This window comes from Numenius arquata, chromosome 13 (genome assembly GCF_964106895.1).
Source record: "Numenius arquata chromosome 13, bNumArq3.hap1.1, whole genome shotgun sequence".
Lineage (NCBI taxonomy): Eukaryota > Metazoa > Chordata > Aves > Charadriiformes > Scolopacidae > Numenius > Numenius arquata.
The window spans coordinates 11755361-11783164 of NC_133588.1; the positions used below are offsets into that span (position 1 = coordinate 11755361).

At 38.7% G+C, this 27804-nt stretch overlaps 1 protein-coding gene across 8 annotated transcripts in view; it reads right to left on the bottom strand.

Annotated features, from left to right (window-relative positions):
- The window catches only part of BANP (BTG3 associated nuclear protein), a 157061-nt gene that overhangs the window by 82048 nt on the left and 47209 nt on the right, over nt 1-27804 (bottom strand). For all 8 annotated transcript variants that reach the window (XM_074157900.1, XM_074157903.1, XM_074157904.1 and 5 more), the window contains 2 exons: nt 22788-23027; nt 4746-4913 (listed from right to left, as the gene is read on the bottom strand). In XM_074157900.1, the coding sequence (XP_074014001.1) occupies nt 4746-4913; nt 22788-23027 (408 nt within the window). The remainder of the gene's footprint in view (nt 1-4745; nt 4914-22787; nt 23028-27804) is intronic.

Sequence of the window (27804 nt, forward strand, 5' to 3'; positions counted from 1 at the left end):
ATGATAAACACAGCAGGGAGGAAATCCGTTGTAACTTTTAACTGCATGACTCAAATCAAAGCCATGTGCTACATAAACTTTTATGCACAACAAGCAGAAAAAGCCTAAAAGTTTTGACATGTCCAACAAGTACATAAGAACGAAGCTCAAGAACAGCAATCCTCTTCAGATGTAAATAACTCAGAATTACTTATTACGTGTGCAATAACTCAATGCTCATAAAAATCAAACCAAAACCCAAATAGATGAGGTTGGAAGTGACCTCTGGAGATCATCCAATTCAATGCCCTTCCTCAAAGCGTGGGCAACCAGAACCTTTTGCTTCCGACTGCATCCAGGTGGATCTTGACTGTCTCCAGGGATGGCGTCTTTGCAGCTTCCCTGGGCAACCTGTTGCTGTGTTCAACCATCCTCAAGATCCCTCAGAGCCAGAGAAATCAAAGTCAGGCCACAGACAGGTGAGTTTCAGGCTGCTCTCTCTCTATATATATTTATTTATAATTTTTTTTTTTTTAAAAAGATGCAAATTTATTCTTGAGAAAAAGCAGTTCTGGAAAATCAAGTCCATTAATTCACAGGGGAAGATGGCTCAGCAGGGCAGTGACCATGCAGATTTGAGACTATTTCAGGACTAACAAAAATATTTTTTTTTTAATTATATGTAAAGATGTTCAACAATTTTCACTGCCAAACAGAAAACTAAAGTTATTCTAGACTTCTAGCATACCAGCATTTAAGAAAATATTCTGTAACACGTAAGAGAACAGTGCTCCTTTACAACACCTGAAGAAACTGCCAATAAATTTCTATTGATTGAAACTTGTATTATTATACTACACCATAACAGAAAGCTATTATTACCAGCCCCTAGAGATAACAGATGAAAAAAATATTACTTCAAGCCAATCAAACAACAGGTTTGAATTGAAGCTTTTTTCTGTCGCACCTCTTGGTCACAATTTTAATATGAAATACTACAATCACAAGTTTGGAAGTGGAAAAACCTGACCAAACCCTGGAAAAAGTTCATACAGGGAACGTGGTGTTCATTCATTCAGGCTCAGGACACTGAAATCCCATTTAAAGCTCTTAATGATGTTTTCAGACGAGCTCAGCTCATGGCAGACACTGATACTATGCGCCTGCTCACGGCATCTGTTGATGGCAATAGTGCATCTTAAAAAGAAGGGCTTTCTGAAGACTACGGGGCTATCTTCTAGAGTAAATCCTAAAACTTCCCTAGCAAATTATTGTCATTTAGCTAAAAATCAGTGGGTTTAAGTACTTTTAACAAATAGCTTATGTTTATCATATTTAACCTGGCAAAAGGAGGAGGGTGGGTGGTGTGTTACATTTTTTCCCCCCACGGCATAATCTGAGGTGCTTATTTACAAGATGTGAAAGGAAAGTGCTTTCCTACCGAGCGCGTGCAACGCCACTGCTGCGTCTAAACCATCAGAGAAGCTGCCACACTCAGCTTAAGGCCCTTAGTGACCTAACCTGGGCTAGTGACAGCACTACGCCCTCCTAAATTTTCCTCATCCAACTAAATAATTACAGCTTCCCCGAACAGCACTTATATAGTCTTAGGATAAGTGAGTGGAGCAAAACCCAGAGCTTCTGAGAACAGCTCAGAGGACATTATACAAGAAACCACCTCGCATATCCCCGCATCCTTCACAGCGCGAACACGACACAGTAGCCATTCACCATCTTTTAAGAGACTTTTCTTTTTTTTTTTTTTTTTTATTATATCTTTTATGAGAAGCAGCTACTATATTCTGCCCAAACAACTCAAATGCCCGTTATATGTGAACTGACGGGGAGCAACACGTTACTCAGTGAAACCAAAGACAGGTATTTTTTTCTGCAGACAGCAGCAACCACAGCTGGGTGGAGACCGACCCTGAGCACCTCCACGCCGATCTCAAGAGCTGTAACTAACAATAGCGGGACAGACAGTTTCTCAAGTAGCTGAAATTCCAGACCGTTCAAGGCTCACCTTAAATTGCCCCCTGAAACAAACGCTACCATAAAAAACTGTCTGGGTTCATATGTAACACTTTAAAAAGCCATATTTGACAGCTATGTTGTCATAACTGTGAAATACAGACCTCCTTTACTTCAGAGCTGTGAAATATTACTTCTCTTTCCTGCTAGCTGGCAGCAGGAATTCTGCTATATCCACTACACAGTGTATATAATAAGGAACAGATGCCTGTGAATTATGATGCTGTAATTCCATTGAGGGGTTCCAGGGATGTCAAACCACAAAGGCGAAAGTCTGAGCAGTTCATGAAGTTACCTGAACAGAGCGGTGGAATTACAGCCCTGTCATGCAAAAGTTACCTTTTTAAACATGTGTGAATCTACGTTTTCCCCTTGCATGTTCTCTTCTCTTTCTTTTCCCTATATGTTCATTCAGCTTCTCAATCCACTCCACCATTTCTCCTCATCCTTTCTGCTCTTTATTCAGGTGAAACACCATTCCCACCCCGCTGTGGAATGCAAATTAGTTTTTCAAAGGACCACCTGACTCTGAGAAGTGGTCTGTTTTTCTAAGAGCTTTTTCACAGTGGGAGCGAATGTAGCGGTGAATTCATCCAACAGCCTCCCAGAAAATGATGCCAATGACATTCTGAGTAAAAGCAATATTTTAAAGAAAATTAACAAAAGACTCTGGATCCATGGGAACATTTTCACGTACCGTTACCAAAGGCAGCTGTTAATGTTATTGCCAGTGCTCTGCTTTTGGCTGCACACTATGCAGTCCTGCCAATGACGTGCCAAGATGCCTCAGCTCACCTTCCTCATCTTCAGGACCAAAGACATCTTTAAAAGGACATGCAGCCACCTCTTTCCTATCTGGGGGACTTGGGAGATGAGAGAACCTGTACCGTGGGGGACTCTGGTGGCGTAAGAACTCCTGGGGAAATCCTAGAGACTGATGTAGCAAAGGTGGCCAGCTCAGCTCCAGGTAAATGAGCCACCCGAGGCACCAAATGCAAAATACAAGGTGGCTCTTGCAGAACCAGCTCCTGACTGTCTGTACCATGCTACTCAAATAGCACGCTGCTGAAATCCCAGCAGTTAATTCAGGTGTCTTTGTACCCATTTACTCACAAATCAGGTTAATGGAACTGGAGGAAAAAAAATCAGGTTTTCAGCTTAACCACAACAAAAAACCTCCACCAAAACTTACTATCCTATGGCCTTCCGGGGACAAGAATTCACTGAGCCTGAGTCTGTGTTTTACATCTTTACACTGGTCTCCCCAAATCGCCAAACCAGGAGATTAAAGATTAATATTTTTTAATAATAAATCTCAACAACAGTCAGAGTATGGTCTAATGAGCACAGACCCATAATATCTACTTACTACTGCATTTTTATTTTAAAATACTGATTGCTAAGAGACTGAAAATAAAAATCCCATCAACATATACGGCTTATGGTTATCATTACGTTGATTAGTTGTTTTAATTTGAGAATTTTGGATACGATACCCAGTTCCAGCACATAAAATTTTCCATTGAAAGCAGATTTTGGCATACTTTGCATGAGATACAGTGGTTAGTGTTAACATGCAACCAAAAATTTTATGCAGGCAAATAAACTTACTTCCTTTTCTTCGGGCTCACTTCCAAAACACTGTTTTTAATATATGATGTACAAATGTCCCGTAACACTGCTTTATATTAAAAGCGTGAGCCAGAAATGTCCTATGAGAACACTTCTTAGGTCAGTATTTTTCATTTGTTATTATTATTCATGCCTGCATACCTATATGGAAATATAGAATCACCTACAACATACTTAATTTCTTCAGAGGAAAATATTTCAGGAACAAAATTTAGCACGTCCTACTAAATGATGTGAACACACTGAGAAAGATTTATTCACTTGACTCTTCTTAGGATCATCAATTGCAGAAACATTTTGACCTTCTCAAACAAAACTGAACATGGTAAGAAAACCCCCACGTGATAGCACAAAGATGCATGTGCTGAATTTTTTCAGTTAACACATGTGGGTGGACGTTCTAAAGCATCTCAGCGAAGCCAGGCATTCAGATAACGTAAAAATCAACAAAGCCAGTCTCTCACACACTGGAATACAGTATACCTTCACTTCTGGCAAATCTGTGTTGTACTACTGGTTTAGAGACAGACTCCCTTCTCCCTCTTCTCTTTGTGAACACACACACACATCTCACTTCCTTTGTAGGATCATTAATGCACTGCAACCAGGAGCGTGACTGCAATTTGTAGATGAATGGGATTACAAGCTCATCCTACATGGGATCTACTTTGGAACAAGCCCCGTGAAGCTGCGAAGGACTCCGAATGTACCAGGAGGCGGTTGGCTTGCACTGAAGGCCCATGATGATTTAACTGCGAATGGTTGGCTTCACTTAGTACAGGCAAACACTCCTTGAGGAGCACTGTAGACATACATACACTGTAACAGAGAGGCCTCTTTGCCAATGATAAATGGTACTTCCAAAATAATTTAAAAAATCCACTGCAAAAATTCAGTTGTGAGAAATATGGGTTTATCTATTTACCTTTGTGACACAAAAGTATTCACATTTGTGGCCACTACACGCACCTGTTGTAAATATAACTTAAGATCAAAATAATTTTCAGGTATATTGAAAACCAAATTATTACTATAAGTTTCCATTTCTGTTGGGGTTTGTTTGGCCTGTGTGGGGTTTGGCGGGTTTCTTTGGTTTTTTTTACCTGAGCCACTGTAAGATGATGATGAAGGTGTTCGCCTCGAAAAGCTTTTCACAGCAAGACTCTGCCCTCGCTGTTTCCGCCTCCAAGCTGTTCGGCATTTGGAGTCTATGCTTTGCTTGATTCGATACCAGTCAGATTCTGTGATTCCAAATTTGTAAAATAGGTGACCTGTAATTAGACAGAAACACAAAGGGGTGAAAATCAGCATAAATTCATATTTTCAGATGACACCCACTGTCACACACACACAGGGTGAACAAAGCAACTCTGAGAATTTTATAACAGCCCTCATGCTTGACATCACCTGGAGGAATACCAAAACATTACAAAAAACGCCAAAGCTTTACAGTGATGTGATTTCAACAACTATTCACCAAATTAAGTAATCATACATATGCACAGTTATGTATTTAAAAATGTCAGTGGTCTGTGAAGTTTTCTAATCTAAACTTCTGTCCATAGAAACTGCAGTATTACACTCAAGCTGTGCAACAGTGACCAACAGGAGGATCCAGCACTCTGAAGCCAAAAATGGATAAAGCTTTATTTTTCACTGGTAGTGCCCCGCGATACATATAAATCTGATAAGCAAGTATCCTGGTTTCAGCTGGGAAAGAGTTAATTTTCTTTCTAGTGACTGCTGTCAAAAGATTGTCAATAACACCTACTCGTTTTAATTGGTGGTAAGTGATACTTACACTATTCAAGGACTTTTTTCAGCTTCCCATAGAACAGACAGAAGGATGGAATGGCCAATGAAATATTCCGTACCATACACATTATGTTCAGTATAAAAATCGGGGTTAGCAGGGGGGTGGGAATCCGTGATCACTGCTTGGGCCAGTGCCAATTCACCAGGTGGTGAGAGTGACCCACATCATTATTGTTATTTTTCCTTTTCTATTATTGTTTCTATTAAACTATCTTTATCTCAACCCATGAGGGGTTTTTTCCTCCCTTTCCCCTCCCCCTTTTTTTTTTTTTTTTGTTTTGTTTTCCCCCAATCCTTCTTCGGGGGGGGAGGAAGAAGGGGTAAGCAAACGGCTGCACGGTTCTATTTGCCGGCTGGGGTTAAACCACGACAGTAGGAAGCCGTATAAAGCTCCCTATAAAAACCTCTTTTAAAGCTCAATTCAAAATTCATCAGAATCCAATAAAAATGCAATACAAAATTAGAATCTTCTGAAAATATTACTACTAGTATTAACTCATTTAAAGAGCCACATTATGCACTTTCCAGCATTTGGTGCTAAGTTGCCAAACTGTAATATAAACACAACGTTGACTGCTGGGTTGAACCGAGTACTTTGAAACAAAGCTCATACAGACTGAGTCCTGCTGCCAGCTCAAACCTGGTTCGTTACCATGTGCAACCTCTGCACCCAAAGGGAAAGCCGAGTTATACAAGAAACAGAGGGAGCAAAAAAGCATACTTTTGACAAGAAATACTTGTCTCAACATCTGGACAAATGGCTTTAAAATTGGGAAGGAAACATGTGCATTGTCAGCTGTTTCAAGGTCCTCCTCATATTGCTACATACTTTTACCATTTCATTGTAAGCTTCAGAGTGGTTTAGATTTTGCTTAAAGCATTGACAGTTGAGAGCATCTGACTGTATGTTAAGGAAATCTATAATCCTCCTGGCTGCAGAAAAAGCACTTGAAAAATTAAACCCCAAGGTTCAAAACCCGTGAATTAAAACAGAACTATCTGAACATTCAACATTCTCTAAAACTTCAGTACTTCTAAACTTTCCAGATTTAGATGTGCAATAGTGCAGGTGAAAAACAATCCAAAGCAGCAATATATGCTTTCACTCAACATGACTATGCTTGAAGGATCTCTTTAAGATTCTTATTTTCCTTTTGGCATCAGTTGCTTTGCAGACCCTGCAAAGTAAAATAATCTTTTCAACCTACTGGGTTTTTCAATTTTACTCTCAAATAGGATCCTGATCCTGTGAAGTACTTGCTCAAGCTGTTGTATTGTCCTACAGACAGGGTATGGTTTGCCCCCATAAGACAACTGATTTGAAGCCTACAGCCCCAAAATTCCAGGGTTGCACAAACTATGAGCTTTGTACTTACCTCTATATTCCAAATGAGCCCAGAGTCCTCAGAAACTGAAATTTGCAGGTTACTGTACTGATTATGTTAGATCAGTATCTCTAAAGCCATCATCAGTTTTTAAACACACTTATTTTCCAATGTTCTAAATAATATTTTTTTTATAGATCCGGTCAAAAAGTAATTTGAAATAAAGACCAGAATATATAGGAGGAAAATACTAGCATCAAAAAGCTAATTCAAAAGCACTTTAAAGGCCCCAACATTTCTCACTGGCAAATGCGTTCCTCAGAGATTGCTTTACAGCCCCTACATTATGTCTCCAAAAAGGGGGTGGGAGTAGGAAAGGAGGAAAATCGACTGAAATTATCATCTGCTGCCGTGCAACGCTTTCCTTTCCATAGGTGTCAGCAAAAGGAAAGCACATTCTGTATTGTAGATACTGAGAACACACTTCTCAGTGTAATCTATTACTAATATACACTACACAGAGGAATGGGTTTATAAATGTTTGCAGTGATGTCCAATAAAAATAGTTGTGCTTTAACTCTTTGTACAACTTCAGCTGTCAGTACGTACAAAAGTACTTGTGTAGTCCTACACAAAACACAGTCATAAGCTCTGTGGTTATTTTGGAAAAAAAAAAGTCCATATTTCATTCATAAATACATTTTAATGACTCTCACGTTGTATGCTGCTCTGTTTAGAGAAGGGAGTGAATCAACTGCAGGTCAGAGAAAACTCTCACAGAGAAGCAGTCTAGCGAGGAATTCTATTTCAGCGTAACCCATGGGATATTCCAGGATGTCAGTTAATTCAAAGAGAAATCAAAAGCAACATAAATTACTTGGGATAAGACAGTTTCAGGTGCATTGAGCTGTTCATACTAGGAGATCCAAGCTGTGTAAGAGGACAAGTGCCACAGATGTGACATAAAAAGGCCCAGGAATTGCTCTACTGAGGGAAGAGAGGAAAAGACCTTCTATTTACTGATCACAAAAGCTGTCATTTAATCAATGTGATAAGGAACGGCCACGAAAGACTGGATAGAGACCATTACCCTCATGGAGAGAACATGACTATAGAAGAAAGCCTGAAAACAGGTAACAAGCTAAACAGGGTAGAGTCAGAGAAGAAGATTTTAGGCTAGAGAGACCCAAGACATCAGGCACAGATTTTCAAGGCCAGGTGTGCTTTATTCTTTTCCCTTATTCATATAATTCCTACTTAGCTGTTACGGTGGTCAAAGGTGTAAAACTGGGATAGACGAAATGCCTGCTGTCTGCCCAGATTTTTACCATAACTGCATACTCAGTCACAGTAACTGCACATGCAAATCAGGCATGAAAAATTAGCCCTGAAGTACAAAGATAGTTGATATAAAGATTAAATGAATTTCAGATGTATAAATCTACCCAGTTGGTATTACAATCTAAAGTGTTATTCTACAAACAGGTCTTTAGCAACCACATCTCTTAACAGTCCACGGATGACTGAAGAAAAATCTAATGCTAATGACAGTGGAGTATTTTTTAAGTAGATAAAAAGTTCACCATAACATTAGATATATGATTTACCTGTAGTAGAGAGATATATCCCAAGAACATGTGCAAACAATAATAGAAAACTGAAGCATGCTGACTTTCTGTTCTCTATCCATAAGCGATCACACGCAGGAGAGCTCTCAGCTGTCTCATTCTGAGCATGTCAAATACCAAAAAAAAGTTAGAAAGGCAGCACTAAAACAAGATACTGCAAATGAGACATTTAACTTGGGGAACTCCATATTAGAAAAGACAGAAATACTTCAGTGAGAAGCGATTTGACTTTTTCAGATCGTTTGCTAGTCAAAAGCAGCATGAAGCATTGTAATTTGTAAGCAGCCACAGTATCTACGAGCCACATAACAACCCTGCTAAAAACACATAAAGAATACATTCAGCAATATAATTCAGCACTTTGGCAAAAAGACAACAGTATTTTGGAAGACAGATGCACTTACACAAGGAGATTGAAGTAAAGGATTTAGATCATCTAAGAACAGCTGACTGTTTGTAGCGATCTTGTTATTTAGGACAATGGATGGTCTCCGGCAACATTCAAAACAACGGATGTGCTTGTTTTTAAAACACGAAGGTTCCAAAGTTTGCTTTATTTGGGAACCTCACTTCCTAAACAAAGCTTTCTATGAAAACACAACAGAGTCTTAAAACAGTTATTTAATAAATTGGAAGAGCCCGAGTGATTTCTAAAGACCAGATACCTACTAGCAGCAGCCTGGGAGACAGAAAGGTCCGCATAAAGAATTCACAGAGACACAGGCTATTCTGAAAGGCACAGAGGAAATCACTTTGGTTTGCAAGCAAAAACCAACGTTCAAATCTCATCAAGCAAAAGCTGAGGAGGAAGGCACGCGCGCATCAGGAAAATTGAAGAAGTCAGCTTTAAAAGCCAACAGGTGCATCACACTAAGTTTTGCCTTCCGGATCCTAGATTAGAAACACAGCACATTTTTGCCAAAGTTCCTATAAAACTAAAAAGACGACGGACACAACAAGTTCTAAAATGTTTCTCGTGCACCACAAAATAAATCTTTCTGTGGTTCAAAGGAGAAAAAAAAAAAAAGCTTGTAAATACAGTGAAGATCATCTGGTGCAAACACAAAGATCATCAGCAATGATGTCAAAAATGACTATACACTCCCAAACTTTTCAGGGATCTAGTATACAAAATCAGGGGGAAAATGGGGTGTTTTCTTCAAGAACAGGGCTAATAAGAAGAAAAAGAAAACTCCATGAAAACACTGCTCCTGAGAAAGCAATCCTCGCTTTCTTAAAGGTCATAAGTCAGTCAGCAGACAAAACAATCCACATAAAACCTTAAATTGTAACGAAATTTAATTAAGAGCAAATTGAGGAGGAAGAGAAGACATTTGCAATAGCAAAACCAGACATGGAATATTCCATCTTGATACTGCATTCAAAAATCAGCCTCCTAAAAAAACAAACTTCACATCATTAGCTTGCATTTGGATATTGCTAGGTTGTGCTGCTTCCCATTCTCCATAAATACCAGTCATATTTGGAAAATTAAAATGTAAATCATTATTTTCATGGACTTCGCTGCCCATTATACTGAGATGGCACAGACTTTCCCCTCTGTGATTGTTACATTTTGAAAGATTAGGGAAACTGTGACCCCCAGAGAATCTAACAGCCACATGTGTAAAATAAAGACACATTTACATTGAATGTGCAATCCAAACAGATTTGGTTAACTGCTCCATTTTCAAATTCAACATCATTTTTAACGTCTAGAGGAAAAGCAACAGGATGTCATATTCAACATTCAAATGATTAAACTGATGAACAGAATCTTTTTTTAATGGACAAGAATATGATGGATATTATGAAAAACAAGGGCTTCAGATTCTGCTTGCACAGAATCATGAAGGGGGCGATTATTTAGGGTTTTGGCTAACAAAATGCATATTTTCACATAAGGGTCATACATTTGGAGTTCTTTTTATTAAACAAATAGCGTATGACAACAAAATCTGCTGTACTAAAGACTGGAACAGCGGAGGAAAAAAATTAAGCACCACTGAAGTTACTTCTTGCGCCTTCAGGCTTCAATTCTTCAAACGTAATTATGGTCATGCATTGACCATATTGAAACAATTTTAAAAAGAGTAATTGTTTACTCATTTGACAGCTGGGAGGGGGGGGTATGATCTCCACAGCTGGGAGGCACTTTCCCCCTCCAAAACTCAGAAGCGTTTAGGGTTGGGCAAAGGGATGCAGGAGGGGAGGGCAACATCGTCCTCACTGAAGGAAAACTCGCCCCGTTCCCGTCGGTGGGATGGCAGAACGTTGGCAGCTTCTCCAACATCACATGCTCGTGAACCTCAGTCATGTCACCAGATAACCACTTTCCGTAACATTGCTCTCATCCACAGGCTACACAACGTCCAAAAGGAGACGGGGGGAGCCATTAAAAACTTGGAGAGAGGGAGGAGGGAAGGAAAATTCAGCTACCAAGAATTTACTCTGTTTTTCACTTCATTTCTACAGTTCCTTTGTTTAACTGTTACATTCAGAGCTTTCAAACAGCTATAAATGTATAGACTACCAGGGACTGGAGTGAGCACACCTTATAGTACAAACTGTATCCAGGGGGTATTTGCGAACAGCCTCAAATACAACTGAAATCCTATTCTACTACACATACCTAAAGAAGGATTTACTAAACCTGTGTCAGTAACCAGAATATTTTAAACAGTGAAATATTAAAAAACAAACACTATAAAGTGTTCACAAAATCTGAACTTTTTCAGGAAATTTTCAATTGTCAGCTTTTAAAGAAATGCCTGTTTTCCTAGGTGCAGAAGATAGGCTTATAGAGGATTTCTGCAAATGAGATTCCACAGAAAATGGATTCTTTTATTGTACTCTTCAACTAAGTTATAATAATACATAAACCTGTATATAACCATGTTAATCAAACAACAGGAACTCAACGCGACTAGAGATCACGAGGAGTCTTATCTTAGGTAACTTCATGACAAAACACAAATTGCTAATTTTACAACAACTGCTTTACAACAAATACCTACAAATTGTTTACCTACACTAAGAAAATTAAATGTTGTGACAAGGGAGTAAGGAAATTCTTAAATACCACTGAGAACACAATTGAAAGCCAGGCACGTTCAAGGAAACACTCCAGATGTGAGAGACACCAGTGAAGTCAGTGGTCTTAAGCGTGAGCATGTGAATAGATGATTTAGGGAATAAGGACTAACTTTAGGGACACCAAAAAATGTTGGGTTTGTTTTTTTTTTCCTAGGAGTGTATTCCTCATATTGCCTAATTCTCCTGGCTTCCAGATGCCATCATGATGTCGGTGTTTTACAAATACACACGTCAGCACATTAAGGAACCAAATTCTAAACATTGTATTTTCCTACCTTTTACAAAATAACTGGAATAGAAGCGAGACTGTGAACATAAATTTTTGCAGACCGAACTGACAGCAACCTGTCAGTGTCCCATTCCTACTCCCCAAAAACCCAGGAACACAGGTCTTAAAATTACCAAGACACCATCTGCCCCAAACTATGACTACTGTAAAATTCTCCGAGTTCAAGAACAGGATGGGTCGAGGTAACATCTTATCACTCATTGCTTGCCTTTTAGAATTAAAAACTCCTTTCTAATACACATGGAATCAGAATGTTTTAGCCATTTCAAGAAAACGAACAATTTCAAACAAGGTTTTCTCGCCTCAGCTCCTAAAATAAAGCCAAGTTCAAATTAAGTATCTATCTGGTAGAAATACTTTCTGGGATGAAGAGAGGGCATTTTGATGCACCAGCATCAAGGAAAGCCAGAGGAAGTGTTAAACTGCTATCAGCAACTATTTATAAAACGCTAATTACACTGTTTAGGCAATCTGCTGATTACAGTTCTATGCAAATAGAACACAACTATTTGGAAGAACAGGCAAGAAAGTTTTCCTCAATAACCTCAAATTACTCTATCAAGCTGAGGAAACATTTCAGAAATGAACTTGTTTTATTTATCTACTAAACAGCATAAGAAGTGTTTACACATATAGGCTTGTGGCTCAAATAACAGATTAAAGTGAATTATTCACTGCTTCAGTCATCGCAACTTTGTCAATCTGAAGCTGCAGATCTGACCATTTGGTGGATGCAAACAGATGGCTGTAACCACATTTATTTTTCTGCATTTCTCTCAATCGTACCAGATCAAAGGCTGCTGCAGGAGACGATGCATCTTTTACAAGTGATTGCTAGAACTCTTTCTGCTTCACGTAACATACGTGCTATCCAAAATTCAGACAGTTTTTTGTTTGTTGGTTGGTTTTTGTTTTTAAAGCATAACTTTATGCAGTAAGAAAAGCACAGTAAGAAAGCAGTACAACCCAAAAGGCATAAAGTTTCTCTTTCTCTATTCTTGCTTTCTATAAAACACAGAGAGAATGTCTTGTATTTTAGAAGATTTAAAGTATTACAAAACCAAATGTTTACCAAGAGAAGGCAGCATCTTCTTGATGCTTTTATGCAGATCTGGCTCAGATTTAATTCTGGTAATGTACTGTTCCTCAAATGAAACAATAACGAGTTTTGAATTATCAGAATATTTAACATCTAATTTTATTTTATTAAAAGTTAATTTGTCTGAATATTTCATTAATATTTATTAATACTTATTTAGAATATTTGCCTGAGTATTTAATTTAAAAAAAAAAAATCACAGAACCAGAATAAACATGAAATTAAAGATTATTTTAAATGCCCTAGTTCTGCAAATTTCAAGAGACCCTTGCAGATCTACAGTACCCTACCAGAATTTTCAAAAACAAAACTAAAATTAATTAGCATCTAGGATCTCCAAATTCCACCAATGGATCATCTGAAACAGAAGAGCTCCTACATTCAGACAAACCTTACCACCTTCCTGGAAAACCAGCCAGCCTATTTTTATCTATTTTACCAAAAGCAGAACCTGTTTTATTTTGACATCAAGAGACAGCCATAAGCATGCAGATGATGCCATCTAGCGGAGCCTCAAATTTACCATTCTGGCAAGAAATGACAGCATTTTTACCCATGCATGTGTATGTTTGCTCAATCTCCGGCTCCCTTGCAGCCCGAGCCAAGTGCTATAAAAGGTTAGCAGAGCTGCAGAACCAGAGAGATGCTCTGAAATGGAAGGGAGCGAATTAATCACTACAGCAATAGAGTATTTTTGATGTTCCTGGTTGCACAGTTTGATTGAAGTGAGTTCCACGTGGCGTGTGGCAGCGGTGGCCATTTAAGGCATTCCCCGTAGGGATCTTTTGATCACTTTTCTCTGATGGTGACAGAATATTAACAGCTGCATACGTGTTTAATAACCAGAGTATAATTATCAAAAACATGAAGTGTCTAACTCATTAAATGAATCAATCAACCCCACAAGAAAATATTTCTAGACCAAATCAGAGGCTTTATAATCTGAAAACAGAAAAGTCTTCATGTCATCTACTAGAGATGCCTCAGTTCACAAATTCCATGAGAGGTACTCTGCTGCAATGATACTGGACGAAGGATATACAAATGGTTGCATTTCTTTCTTCATTTTTAAAAGAAAACACAAAATCATATCCTTCATATAACTATAGCTGCACAGCTAAAAATTGCAATGGCAGCATCCCATACAGACTGCACAAGCGTTTTCATCTGAAATGGCTTTTCATGAAGATTAGGACCTAAAGACTCCAATGCTTGTTTGATTTACCTGGCCACTAACAACCTCCTTCCATGTAAAATACCAAATAGGTTTGTCATAACTATTACCTTCTTTTTGCATAAAAAAAAAAAAGCACTTATGGGGTACCATGCTATTAAGTCTTCAGTTAAAATTTACCTTGTAGTTTTGCACATTCAAAATGTCAGAGCATTCATTTACGATCAGAGTGAGCAAAAAAAAAGATCTTGCTATTTCTTTTACTCACCGGGAGAAACACTCCCACAAGGTTTATCAGACATCATTCTGTTTTGGAATGGAACATACCTAAGTATATGATGTGTTTATTGCCAAAGGATCAGCTTACTGTTTAAAATCAGTCTGATGCTCAAAACAAATGGAATCACCTAAATTGAAGCAATAACGCTTGATCGAAATAAATGCTTCTGATTTTAAGGAGCCGCTGCCAATAACCACACATCAGGTCATTTTTGATAGCCACAATTTTACAGAGAAGTTGATTAAACAGCTGTTTGTCTTTTACGCAGCAGCACAATGTGATCTGACAGAAGCGGCAGCAGAACCGATGGAAAAAAGGAGGGTTGTTGCTTCCCCCACCACCACCCCTTCCCGAGACACCCCTTACATAAGCCCTCGCCGCAGCGCCTCGGGAGCCCAGCTGGATGGCAAACGCCCCCACACGTGCCGCCAAGAAAAACTCGCTTATGAATCAACAACGAAAATTTCTCCCCTTCCGAAGGAGCTTGTGGGTTTGGAAAGGATTGGCACGACAGAAAACCTGAACACTGCGGGAATTTATTTACATTTTACTTGCAGTCAGCTTGAGGCATCTCCTCACTTCACTTTTTAACCCTTGTGAAATGGAGGAAAAAGTTCAAAGCCAGGAAAGGAAAAGCCATGCAAACTTTCTGGAACTCTGTTTACGAGATTTTGTGAAATCACAGCTCGCCTTGAATGCGGCAATGCATTTTCCAGATGAACGTACATTATTTTTGTGCTGATCAAACTGCGTTTGGTGGCTGAGCTGCTTTTCCTCTCAAAATGTCAGGGATCAAATACTTTCTTAGACTCTTCATGTCTTCTAAAACCACACTGTAAAAGTTCAATTTTGTCATTCATAGGCCTTCGATAGTGAAGAAAATATTTCTTGCCTGGATCCCAGTGAAAGTTCATTAGGATCTATTATTTATGCAGGGACCGAGCCTGAGTAATACCGGGTAACCACCAGCCTCCTCTACCGATGCTGAGAGCAAAGCATGCTCCGCATCCTCCTGAATTAAGCCCTAAAGGGACACCACAGCTGCACACTGTAGTAACTACCCTGCAGACAGTCATAACGCTGGAGAAGTTCCACATATGGAGGCATCAGTCCAAAGAAAACAGTGATTAGTACAACCGTGACACAAGGAGTCCTCTATTTCACTTCTAACTTCATAGCCCGGATGGATCTGCAGTATCGATAAAGATGATCCTTGGGCATCACACTCAACGCATCGATTATAAATCATAGAACGGTTAGAGTTGGAAGGGACCTTAAAGATCATTGAGTTCCAACCACCCTGCCATGGGCAGGGACACCTCCACTAGAGCAGGTTGCTCAAAGCCCCATTCAGCCTGGCCTTAAACACTTCCAGGGATGGGGCATCCACAACTTCCCTGGGAAACCTGTTCCAGTGCTTCAATTTCCAATACTTCTTGCTGACATCAGGGCTTGGGGCATGAATATGTAATGACTTCTGAAATCCACACTAGACTCCCTTCATTTTCATTAGAAAAAAAAAAAACACCAGCCCTTGTTCAACTAAGTTATCCTATTTGTAGCAGTAACCGTCCCAATGAGCACATCTTTCTTACAAATTACACAACTCGCCCCTTTTTTCATTATACACTCCTGAAGCAACATTTAAAGTCACTGAGAAAACTGCTTGTACGCTCACAGGCTTATCTGAATGTTTCTAGCTGCCTCTCAAGAAGTGAGGACCAGGGCACTTCAGCACGTACTTTAAGTACGTCCAGCCAAAGCGGAAAAGTATTGACAGGATGGAACAACGGTGCATCAGCTGGAAAGAGATGGTCCAAGTGACCTAATGCATTAGTTTCCTTCTTTCCGTAGAGCCTACAAACTCACAAATGCTTGACAGCACATCACGCACAATCAAGTTACACGCAGTCACAGTTGTGACTGACAGGCTAAGCAGCTGCTTATGTTCAAGAATGCAAAATTAAATTCATAGCTTGTATAATGCAAGAACAACAAGAAAAGTGTGAGAAGGAGAGAGAAAACACATTGCCGACAATTTATATTATGTCCCCAAATTGCTGCCTTTATTTCAGTTTATTAAACAGTAACTGGCCAGGAAAATAATTGAAATAAACCTAAGTGCCCAGGAAAGAAGAAAACAACAGCCAGCATTAAATTACAGTGCTTACATAAAGTCAGTAAGCAAGTGCCAGCATTGATGCCATTTATGAGAACTGCGGTGCTGAGATAAACTCAATGGGTTCTCATATTATCTTCTTGCCTAGCCTCAAAAGAGGTTATCACTTCCCTCCATGTGGCAGCATTTAATTGATTCACAAAGAAGCAGCTATTTGGAACTGAAGCCAGACTTTTGCAGCTCCAAGGAAGACAACAGGTTTGCAGAAAGCAGCACTGCTGCATCACAAGGCCTTTCCCGAGGGTGCTGTACCAAAAAAATTAATGCTTTTCGGATCTGAGAAAAGCACAGCAGAAATGCTTTCTTTCACTTCTTTCCGTTTAAAGATGTACTGAACTCTCAGACTTTGCTTCTCGCTCTCTTCTCGAGTCTGAGATAGTTCAACACCTCTGCAGGCTCTCCCTCCTCTCTTCCCGAGTTCTACCCCTAAACAACAGTCCCCACCCTCACAGACTTCAGAACGAACCACAGTGCAGCTGTTCTGAAACTGTCAGATGGAAGTGGTCCACTTGGTGAGGTTCAGAACAGAGGTTCTGATGAGCACACGTCTCAGGAGAACCTGCTTCAACTCCCCCATCTCCCACAGCCATGATGCTGCAGAATTCAGCAAATTCTTGTCTGCTTATACTCAACTCTTCAAACTGCAAAATGAAGTTTGTCCTACCTCTAAACCATGATCTGGCAGTTGAGAAGTTCACTACAGCATCCGATAACACCGCAGTCCTCAAAGGAACAGACCAAAGCGAGTTTTTATTTCCAAAGAGCTACAGTCCATAGTATTTATTACTAGGAGAAGAAAATGTTGGCAAAAAGCATTTCCAGGCACCACAAGATTAGCTCATGCATGCAGATGCAAACCCCGCAACTTCTTTTCAGAATACTATAGTTTGGAAGATTAATTAATGTCCTACATAATGAAGAAACAGAAGCACGAGTTAAACAGAAAACATCAGAGATCCTCACCAAATTACTAACTTGAGCACTGCCACTAACCCATTCTTCTTCCCCCCAAACCTCCAGAGAATCCAGACCATGACTGATTCTTGAGTTAGGTGGTCTGTCAAGGGGGATGGACTGAAATGACAATTAGCAATGCAGTCTCAACAATTTAAGTTACAGAAATTCATCAATTTCTAGTGCTGATGCAATATTAAAGAGATAGGACAAAGTGCCAATTTGAAAAAGTTTGAATTTGTCTTGTTCTCCAACAGTGTCCTGATGGAACTCAAGGTCTAGATGCACATCTGCAACTGCTGACAACCAAGGCTTGTAGCAATCTCTGTTGCATCCAGGTCTAACAGTGTTTGAAATGACTGTACATATACACTGTACACTGACAGTTAGTGATTAGTAAGATATTCCGAAATGAGACACAGGAAGCCAAGAATTATAAACAGGAAATGAAAGGAAGACAGAGAGAGTGTGCAAAAAAAAAGTATACAAAGATTAAGAAGCAAAAAAAGGAGATAAAAGGAAAAATTGGTATAGCTTATAGAAATACAGCAATAAAACCGGCTTTTTTGAAGTGGAAAAATGAAAAAACAGAATACTAAATACATTCTGTATTTATAGTGTACACCTTCGGTAACTGTAATGTTCATTTATACAAAACATGCTATATGGTAGCAACAGTCTGCAGCATCTCATAAAATAGATCCACCGGTGAGAACGTTAGAGCTAACCATTTGTATATAAGAAGCGACTTACTGCCCTTCCTCCAGCATTTAAAAGCATGATAATGCTTAAGAAGGAAGAACCCAAGTGTGGTATATTTGTTGTTTATCCTGCATTGCTATTAAGATCAAAATCTTCATTAAAAGTAAATGAGAAGCTGAAACAGTAGTGAGTTACTGCGATCTGCGGATTTTACTTGACAAGTTACAAGTTGCCTAAACTGGCCCAACCTGCATTACGTTTGGGTTAAGTGCAGGAATACACACACACACACACATATATACACTGATCTAACTGATGTACTTTATACAATCAAGCAGGAGTCAAATGTGTTTCCCATTAAACAAAGGTGGGTGGTCTGCTTCCCAAGCTGTATTGTGTCAATGGATTTTGTAAAGCGATATTGTGCTTAATTCTATTTGAACAGCCCTCTGAAGAGGACACCGCTACGCTTCACTCTTCTATCAAACTGTATTAACATCTCTTTCAACTAGTACAGTGGAAAGGCGGTCCCATCTTTACTGGAAGCAACGTTATGACACAATAGAAACACCAAACTTTGATCGGGAATTACTTTCTAGCCTACTTTTTAAACTGCATCTTAAAGTCATATGCCATTTGAAACAGAATAGACATTTTCCATATAGTTAAAAATCAGACTTTATCATAAGTATTTTCAGACAACACTTTTTTCCTATGTTATTTAAATAACAGAGATATATTCTGGATGAAATAAACGTTACCTCATGAATGGAAATCTGCAAAAATTGACTCTACAAAGTAGTCTTGAAATCCCTGAGAGGATAATTCAACAGAATAGTACTAAGCAGGCAGTAACACTGCTCATACATCTTTCACCACGGTACCCTCCCCTCTGTGGGTTCTGGGGGGTTTGGGGTCTTTTTGCTTGTTTTGTTTTTAAACAACAATCGTGTCCCTAATGTGAGGGTTATTTCAATATGCGTAAATAGTTCCCTGAGCATCAGACAACTGTATGGAGCCCAAAGAGGATTTCTGGTGTGCAATAACACAACCAAACTAAGGGCACAGGTTCCCCTTAACGCAATTAGTGAATTTGTATTTCCTTCTTTAACCCAAACACTCATTCTGCATTTAATTTGTAGGTACCGATCTTCCATCCTCTCGTCATAATTGGCCAAAACTGAGAAATATATTAAAAAATTACTGGTGAGAGTCTGCAAACACACATGTGCAGATGCAAGCGGCTTCCACAGAAATGACATGCTAACAAAATTACACATACAGGAAATAACTAATATTATTTTACCTTCATTTAATTACTTAGATTATTTTAAAGAAAAAGAACTACCAATAGCTTTCCTTTTATGAACTTCAGAAATCCCCTCTCAATTTCTTCCAAGACAACATCCAAAAATCATCCTTTGTAATTTAAGTTTCTTACAAATGCAAAACTCTGAATTTGGAAATCTGTTTTTTCAAACTCATTTGTGGCGATTGTTGTAAAATCTCAAAAGACCTGTATTTTCTGTTACACAAAGAATGTTACAACTGTGGATGTTCTTATATTTCACCAGAAAATGTCTATGTTTTTAGTAGGGCTGAAGTAATGAGCTACTTAATGACATATACTGTGTTTAAGTCATTTTGGTTTCTTGCCCAAAGACTCTCTTCAATACCACTGCCACTCCACAAGCAAATTTATACCACAAGTGAAAATGTATACTTCCAAAGATAACTTTCATCTCTCTTGCGGTAAACCTTATGCAGTATATCAAGAATTTTTAATAAATATACATCTCTTCATGTTGTATACTTTCTGCATATTACAGAAAATATTTTCTCTATTAAATACAGATTTGGTTGGTGTTTTCTTTTTCTTCTAGAAAAAAGAAAGGAAGGAATATCTTTCCACTGACAATCTTTAAGAAACTTGAAACAAAAGGAAAAATAAAATCCTTTATATTGGCTTGAGCTTTTCTAGCTATGATTGGCAAATGTGAGGCTGATGACATTAGATTTTTCATTTAAGTTTAAAATAATGCCTCCAATGTATTACTGCTTAGAGCAGAAGCAAACCACACTGTCAGGACAACCACCTAATTCAGTTCCCATGCTAGCGCTGCACTCAGTTTTTGGTAGATTTTATGGAACAACACTTCACCAATAAAAACCAGATGGTCTGCGGACTGGCAAAGCAAAGCGCATATGGCATGGCAGGGCTCTTCCCAGTACCCCTCTGACAAACATTAGGGATGCTAATTCCTCTAACATTAAGGAGACGTTTGCTGCTTCATCAAATTTACATGCATTTTCATTATTTGTTGCCACAGGATCCTTCGTCATTGCTGACAGCAAATCTCAATAACCATTAACATTTAGGTACCCGAAAAAAGTAAACCCTGGTCAGACTGACACAGGCTGTATTTCTTCCAGAAGGCAGACACAATCCCTAGTTTGTTATGGACTGGTTCCCAACAGAAAGCAAAACACTAGTCAACACGAAGAAGAAATACAGATATGTTTCGGGTACCTGAATCCCAAACCTTCCAAACGTGCTTATGATATCAAAGACACAGACAGCAGTTTCTGTGCCCATCATTCAGAACGCTGCTGCTTAGGATCCACCGCTGTTACATTTATGCCATCGCAGACTTTTTCCAACTGCAGGGATCACTTCTATAATCCAACTTCTTCACGGTCAGAATGCCTCATATAAATGACATAATCCCTAGCTTGAGCACTCAAGTCACATAAGCACATTCCTTCCCCATGCTCATGTTTTCAGAAATCTGCTCTTCCTACACAAATAGTTATAAACTCACTCATTTGATTTGACTTACTCAGAGGTTTAAGCAATGGGGAAAAGGGCTGCCGGTGACTTGCTTTAACACTGGAGAAAGATTCATTTCTTTATGTTTCTAAAAACTATTGTCAAAAACCTCTAAGTTTTAAAAACACAATGGAACAAGGTTATTTACGAGATCAATAGATAAAAAGGTTTTGGAGATCAAAATTACTTTGAATCATAATCTCTCTTAAAAATACATATTAAATATATTTGCAGTATAAGCATGAAGTCTTCTGCTTCAGGTATATAACGACCCAAAAACTGGCCTAATGCAGCAAACTGAATGGGTTAGTTTTGCCTATCAATTTCCCCAGGGTAGCCAGCAAATTGCTAGAACCAAAAGCAGGTCAATAGGACCATATTTCTTCAGCTGAGTGTAAAGAAAGCCCAGCAGTCTCATCATAGAATATTCTTCACATTTTCTTCCACGTAACTATCAAACAGATTGCCCTAACAGAAGCATAAAAACAAAGCATCAAATACTTAAAACACCATTCAAAATAAGCGCGCTCTGGCTATGTTTTTAAACTTTAATTGGCATTTCAAATTGGCAATTGCATACAAAATACTCTAGTATAACAAATTATTCCCACTCTACTAATCCTCCAGTGACCTACATAAGACATGACTATAAAGAATCTTTTAACAGTGAAATCTACTGGTATAGTAAATATATCTGCTTCCCCATCCCTGGAGGTGTTCAAGGCCAGGCTGGATGGGGCTTTGAGCAACCTGGTCTAGTGGGAGGTGTCCCTGCACATGGCAGGGGGTGTGGAACTCAATGATCTTTAAGGTCCCTTCCAACCCAAACCATTCTATGATTAAAATTAGTTCAATTAGTGAAGTTGGTAATTTTTAGACTCCCTCTTAATTCCACACTAACATAGCAAAGGTATCACACACAAGCTGTACACTTGTATCAGGTGCCTGGCTGTTTGAGAGGTCTTCACGTACCTCTTTTATTGGAAAACATTTACACCATAGCACCTGGAACAGACTGGGCTGTCCTCAGTGTATTCACCGGGTAATCTACTAGAAGTTAATATATCAGAACAAGATACACATGCCCAGATTCTTCTTCACTCCAAACTACTAGCTATGCCTACTGTATTCTATACACAAACCACATTTGATTCCTTTTAAATTGGCAAAAATTCCATTTTCAATATAAGCAATATCTGTTCATTACTGCATAATAGCTTTAATAACCAAAGACTCGTGCACACTGGAGCAGACACAAGTCCATTAGCATCAGATGCGTTCCTGTTATGAATCCACAGACTTTATGATACTTAATCTCTCCTTTAGCAGAGATTGCATATTGCTTCCATCTCAATGCCAGAAAGTCTTTTGAAATAATACACATCAATGGGAAGTAAAAAACTAAGATTCAAGATCATACTGTTTTGAACACTTGAACAATATTTAAATATGTGCAATTTGTTTTATTATTTGTTCCATCATCTGAGAAAGCAGTATTTCTCTGACGTTTACGACACTTCGTGCGCTCACAGCTGGTAGCTGCAAAGAAATCTGAATTCAGATTTCAAGACTGAGGAATTTCTGGTGAACACCCACAACAAACTAAATTAAACCAGCCCATTAGGATTCCTTCATAAACAAAAGCAAACAAAACATCTGTCTGGCAACAAAAATACATACCCATTTCTTACAAAACGTCGTTTAACTGCAAGTAGCAGACAGTTTCTGCCTTATCTACACAGTATAAATTCAAAAGTTTCAGTATTATACTCACAGCGAATTCCATAAATCATGAGAGGATCAAGTTGTTTCTTCCCATGCTTCCCTTGGCCTGAGAGGTTGGAGATGGCCTGAATTTCCCGATGGAAGAGATAATCAAGCAGTGTCAGTGCCATCTTCTCGGCTGTGCGGCAGTTCGTGCTGATGTGCAGCATGTCAGCAGGGGTGATGGGGCAACGGACCCGCATCTCGGGGTTATTTTCATCTCCAAGCCACGTCCCATTGGGGTAATCCTCTAAAAAAAGAGATTATGAAAATTTGAATTGTGACACAGAATGAAGCAGACAGGTTCATGTTACAGCCAATACTTCACAATTTATCACGAGTTCTTCCAGTTTTCTTCATAGTCCCCATCAACTTCTTTAAAATTTAGCATGACTAATAGGATCACAAGATTTGCTACAGATAAAAAGTTATTCTCAAATCCACATCAACAGTGACCAAAAGTTATTGCCATTAATGTTCTGGCCTACACAAGGAACTGGCACAATTAGTCCAGATGTCTAAATCGTTCTCAGATATCTTTTTAAGTGTCTCATATTAGAGGTCAACAGCTGAAAGAGCACACGATAGTTACAGTGTTCTCATTCATCAAGTTAGTCATCCCCTAAAAATTAAGATTACTGCAACCCCATAATATTCTTAAAGTACAGCTGAGTTCAAAAAGCTAACAGCTTTGAACCACACTTTTCCCTAAAAGCATCAATTAAAATGAGTCCAGAGCAAGATTATAAATTTAAGAAGTTATAATCAACAGGGATGGTAACTTATTTAATCACGTAAAAAAGAGTATTTCAAGCAATGACAATAATTCAAAATGTAGCCAGAGATCCCAATCAACATTTTAGTTTTTCTTCAAACCTACTGGCCAGTAGTCTACGTTGTTTCTTAAACCCACAGTTAATCAATGAACAGGCCCAACATAAAGATAATGAATCAATCACTAATCGTCTGCCAAGTGCATCTTCCCTTCTATTCAAGTATAAGGTCATTAGCAGCAGAACTGTACCTAACTTCTCTTGTGTATAGACACACACATTTTGTGTATAAGAAATGTTTTGATTTCTGTTCCAGCCTCTCAGTCTGGTGGGAAAAACACCTATTCCTTTTAAGAGGAATACAAAGACCTCACTGGAAATTAATCTTTGCAGACAATGCCAAGAGTTCGTGGATTCAAGACGAAGCAGAAACTACACCAGAGCTCGTAAGGATGACCGGTCCCTGCTGAAGTGGAGGACGTCACACAGGACCTAGGATGAGACTGTCGTCCCAGGTAAAAACAGAATTTCCAGTACAAATTTTGACAATGCAAATAGGAACTGGACAGAATATCATTTCCAGTACTATTTCAATATTCACTGACACAGACCATTTGGATTTGATTTTTGTTTGCTCAATTTTGTGGAGTAAAACAAAGCTTCCTGACTTCAGCGTCACTCAGCCTTTCCATACTAAGAGCTCTATAGCATTTCCTTGTTGGTTCACACCTTCAGAATGGTAACAACGTGAACCAAGTCATTCAACTACATGATTTAATTTCATTAAATGCCTTTAAAGTAGAGTTTCATGGTATATACAAAGTAACAAAGTCCTGTTTTCCCTAACCCCTCCTGTCACAACATAGGGTTACAGAGTTCAGACAGAGGAGCAAGACTCTTCTCACACTGAGCAGGACCCCTGAAGAAGCAGCATCTTTATTTTCAAGTACTGGCATAGCTTAAGGAGCCTGCATTTTACTACACTTCAAGCCAAAAGCACACAATAAAATATAACATAAAAGCAACTCAAACACTAAAAAACACTTTTCCAACATGACCTTTGGGTTGAGTCATACCACATGTCAGATGCAAGTTTATTGCAATGAATAATGACAGTATGAAGCAAATGTTAGATTACACAATACTGACATATCACTATAAACATCAGACTATCAACTAAAATAATTTGTACAGAAAAATATTTATTGCTGATTTATGTAGCAGGTAGTCCCTCAAACCTTTTTCTGTTGAAATCAGAAATGCTGAATGTTGAAATGTTGAAATGCTTTATTCCGAATATATTTTTTTTATACACTCGCAATTTTTTTTATATGTATTTTATTTAAACCTTACTTTTTATCCTGACCTATGTAACAGGGCGCACTAGCTGTTTTCTGCTCACAGTACCAAGTTGCCATCTGAAAAATAAGGTGGTTCAGATTAATTACAACTTGTTTTGAATGCCACTGTGTCTGGCCTCACCACAAGTCTGGTTAACATTATCAGGGAAAACAACAGTCTGTTCCTGAAGATAAATTGACTGTTTTATCCAAATTTGGGCAGAGCTGGCAAAGCAAAACCATCTCTGGATAAATGTGTAAGTTTTTCAAAGAAATTCTAGGAATTTCTGAGTAAAAAGCCTGAGTAAATGATTCTACATCTCATCAAAATCTTATTGCCTTACCAGTTCACAGAATTACTATTAGAGTTATTACTATTTATGGAACACCTTTCACCTGCAGCCTTGTTTAACAAATGCTATCAACCCATATGAACCAAAAGGGTTTTTTTTTAATTTGCAAAGTGTTTTTTTTTTATTTTTTTTTTTACTGGCACGGAGTCTAGAACATACTGTTTTTACCATGTGCAACTGTTCTTTTATTGCTTACAGCCTGGAAAAAAGACACTATCTTGTTATTCTGACCTATGAACACATGCCCCACATTAAATTCTCTCTTGCATTTTCCTTCTGCTTTAAAAGCTTCAGGAGAAAGAGAATTTGCTTTATAATCATTTTGCATTAAGTGGAACTCACATGACTAAAGTTAAACATGACTCTACTGTCTCACTGCAGCTACTTCAGGGCACAAAAGCTAAACTATTCCTTATCATATATAAAAATAATTCCTACCAGCCTGCCAACACATCTGGCACTTTGCATAAAGCAAATATGATGAGATTGGCACACAAAAAACTGGTGAAAAGAGGAACTACAGTGCCGGTTATGAGGGAGGCAGAACTGCTCTGAAAAAGTGGTGTGCTACGGGAGAAGACAGACTGAATAAGGAAAGAGGAAAAAAAAGCCTGGGAGTCTGATGGAAGTTCTCTCTGGACAATTAAGTACATAAATACTATTGATTACAGCTGCGTCATTTGAAGCTCCTAGTACTCAAGCACCCTTTTATGCTTACTGAAATGGTTCTTTACGTGTATTATCAGGCATTATATGTATTATCTAGATAGAATCTAGGTGAGTCTGGTTATTTAGTACATACATTGTAATAGCCAGATACCAAGTCAGGACTCCCCTATGCCCTGTACAACCACACACAGCTGTTTCTACTCCTTAACAACTACCAATACACAAATAACCTGAAGGGCTGGGGAGGAGGAATACAGTCAAAGAAAACACTTTTCTTAAAAATAATGAAGCATAATTGCACTCACTCATCTGTAACTCAGTTAATCACACACCTTTTTTGTTTTGCTCTGAAGTATCTTTCCTTCGTTAATTTTCCTAATGGCCTTGCTGCATTTTGAGTACTATGTGGAAAGGTACTTCCTTGTACTTTCTTTAAGCCAAATATATCATCAGAGAAGTGGCTCTTGATCATTTCTACTTCCAGTGTGAAAAGTCCTGACATTTTTATCTGATTTCCTCTCTGTACTCAGAAGCTCATTTCAATGACAGACAGACTAATTTCTAGCTCCTCTTCAATGTTTTTTTTAAGATCAGAAAATTTGCCTTTATCTCTGTCCCACTGAATCCAGAACTAGTTCTCTTTTCAATGCTGTTTTCAAATCTTTTTTACTGTATTAAGTCCATTTCTTTTATCTCACAACACAGCTGACCGTTCCTCTGTTTCGTCAGGGACGTGCAAGACGCTGAGAGGCGGCCGGGGCTGCTGTGCAAACAAGCATTTCTATGGAAACAGGAGGACCGAGCTTTAAGGTCAGTATCAAGAAAACCTGTGTCAAGAGAACAAAAACCAGACAAGAGTTGCTGGGCTTTCAGACTCGTTCTCGCCATGTTGTATGTGTTTTCCCACCCAGGGAGATGACAGACATTTAACTGTTACTCACATCTTTTCCATTGGGATACGCTCCCCCAGTTTGACATGTGAGCATTAGCAGTAAGAGGAGAAGCAAAGCTGGGCTCCGCTCTCGCTTTGTGCTACCAATCACTCCTTTAAAACTAGAACAAACAAAAGAAAACACCTGCCCACATAAACACTTGAATTAACGTGTTCCATTGTTCCGAGTTGTCGTGTTTATTTTACGAACAAGGCTAGGTGCAAAACTGCCATTTGCAGCAGAGAAAAACAAATGGCAGCTGTAGTACAAAGGCAGAACGATGAATAAACCTTAAAAAAAAAAATAATCCTAACCTACAAAAATTAACCCCGACTTCTAGAGAAATTAAATAATATTTTGGCTGGTGTGTAGAAGATTCAACATATTTTTAAATAAACTTCTATCAATTAGCCCAAGTCTTTGACCCTGCAAGAGTTCACGGGGGTAGTGATTAACTGACAGAGAATACTGACTTTATTAACTAGTAATCATTAAATATAAGGAACAGAGCGATATGTTAACCTACAAATGTAGCAATGTGATTTAAAGCTTGTGCTAAAAGAAAGGTTAAAGAACTAGCTTTAAAGCTATGTTCACAAAAACCTCCTCCCACTACAAAAAGCAGTTAAGATGCTGGGAGTTCTGGCAAAAGGAAGCGTCCAACACACACACACACATCCAGGAATATCAGAAACCCTGGACACAGAACCGGAGTTTTACGCCTGACTATTCTCATGGGGAAAAAAAAAAGGTTTAATTTCCATGTAAATATAAAAGAAATATAGCCAGAAAAACCTCATGCTCCAAGTATAATCTTCTACCCGGCATAAAGGCTAATAGAGACACAGTTCCAGTTAACTTCTATGGCCAGTTCCAGTTAACTTCTAAGCCCCTATGGTTAGAGGACCAGTACGTTATATGAGATATTCTGAAAATACATCCTGCACGCTCCTGCCCTCA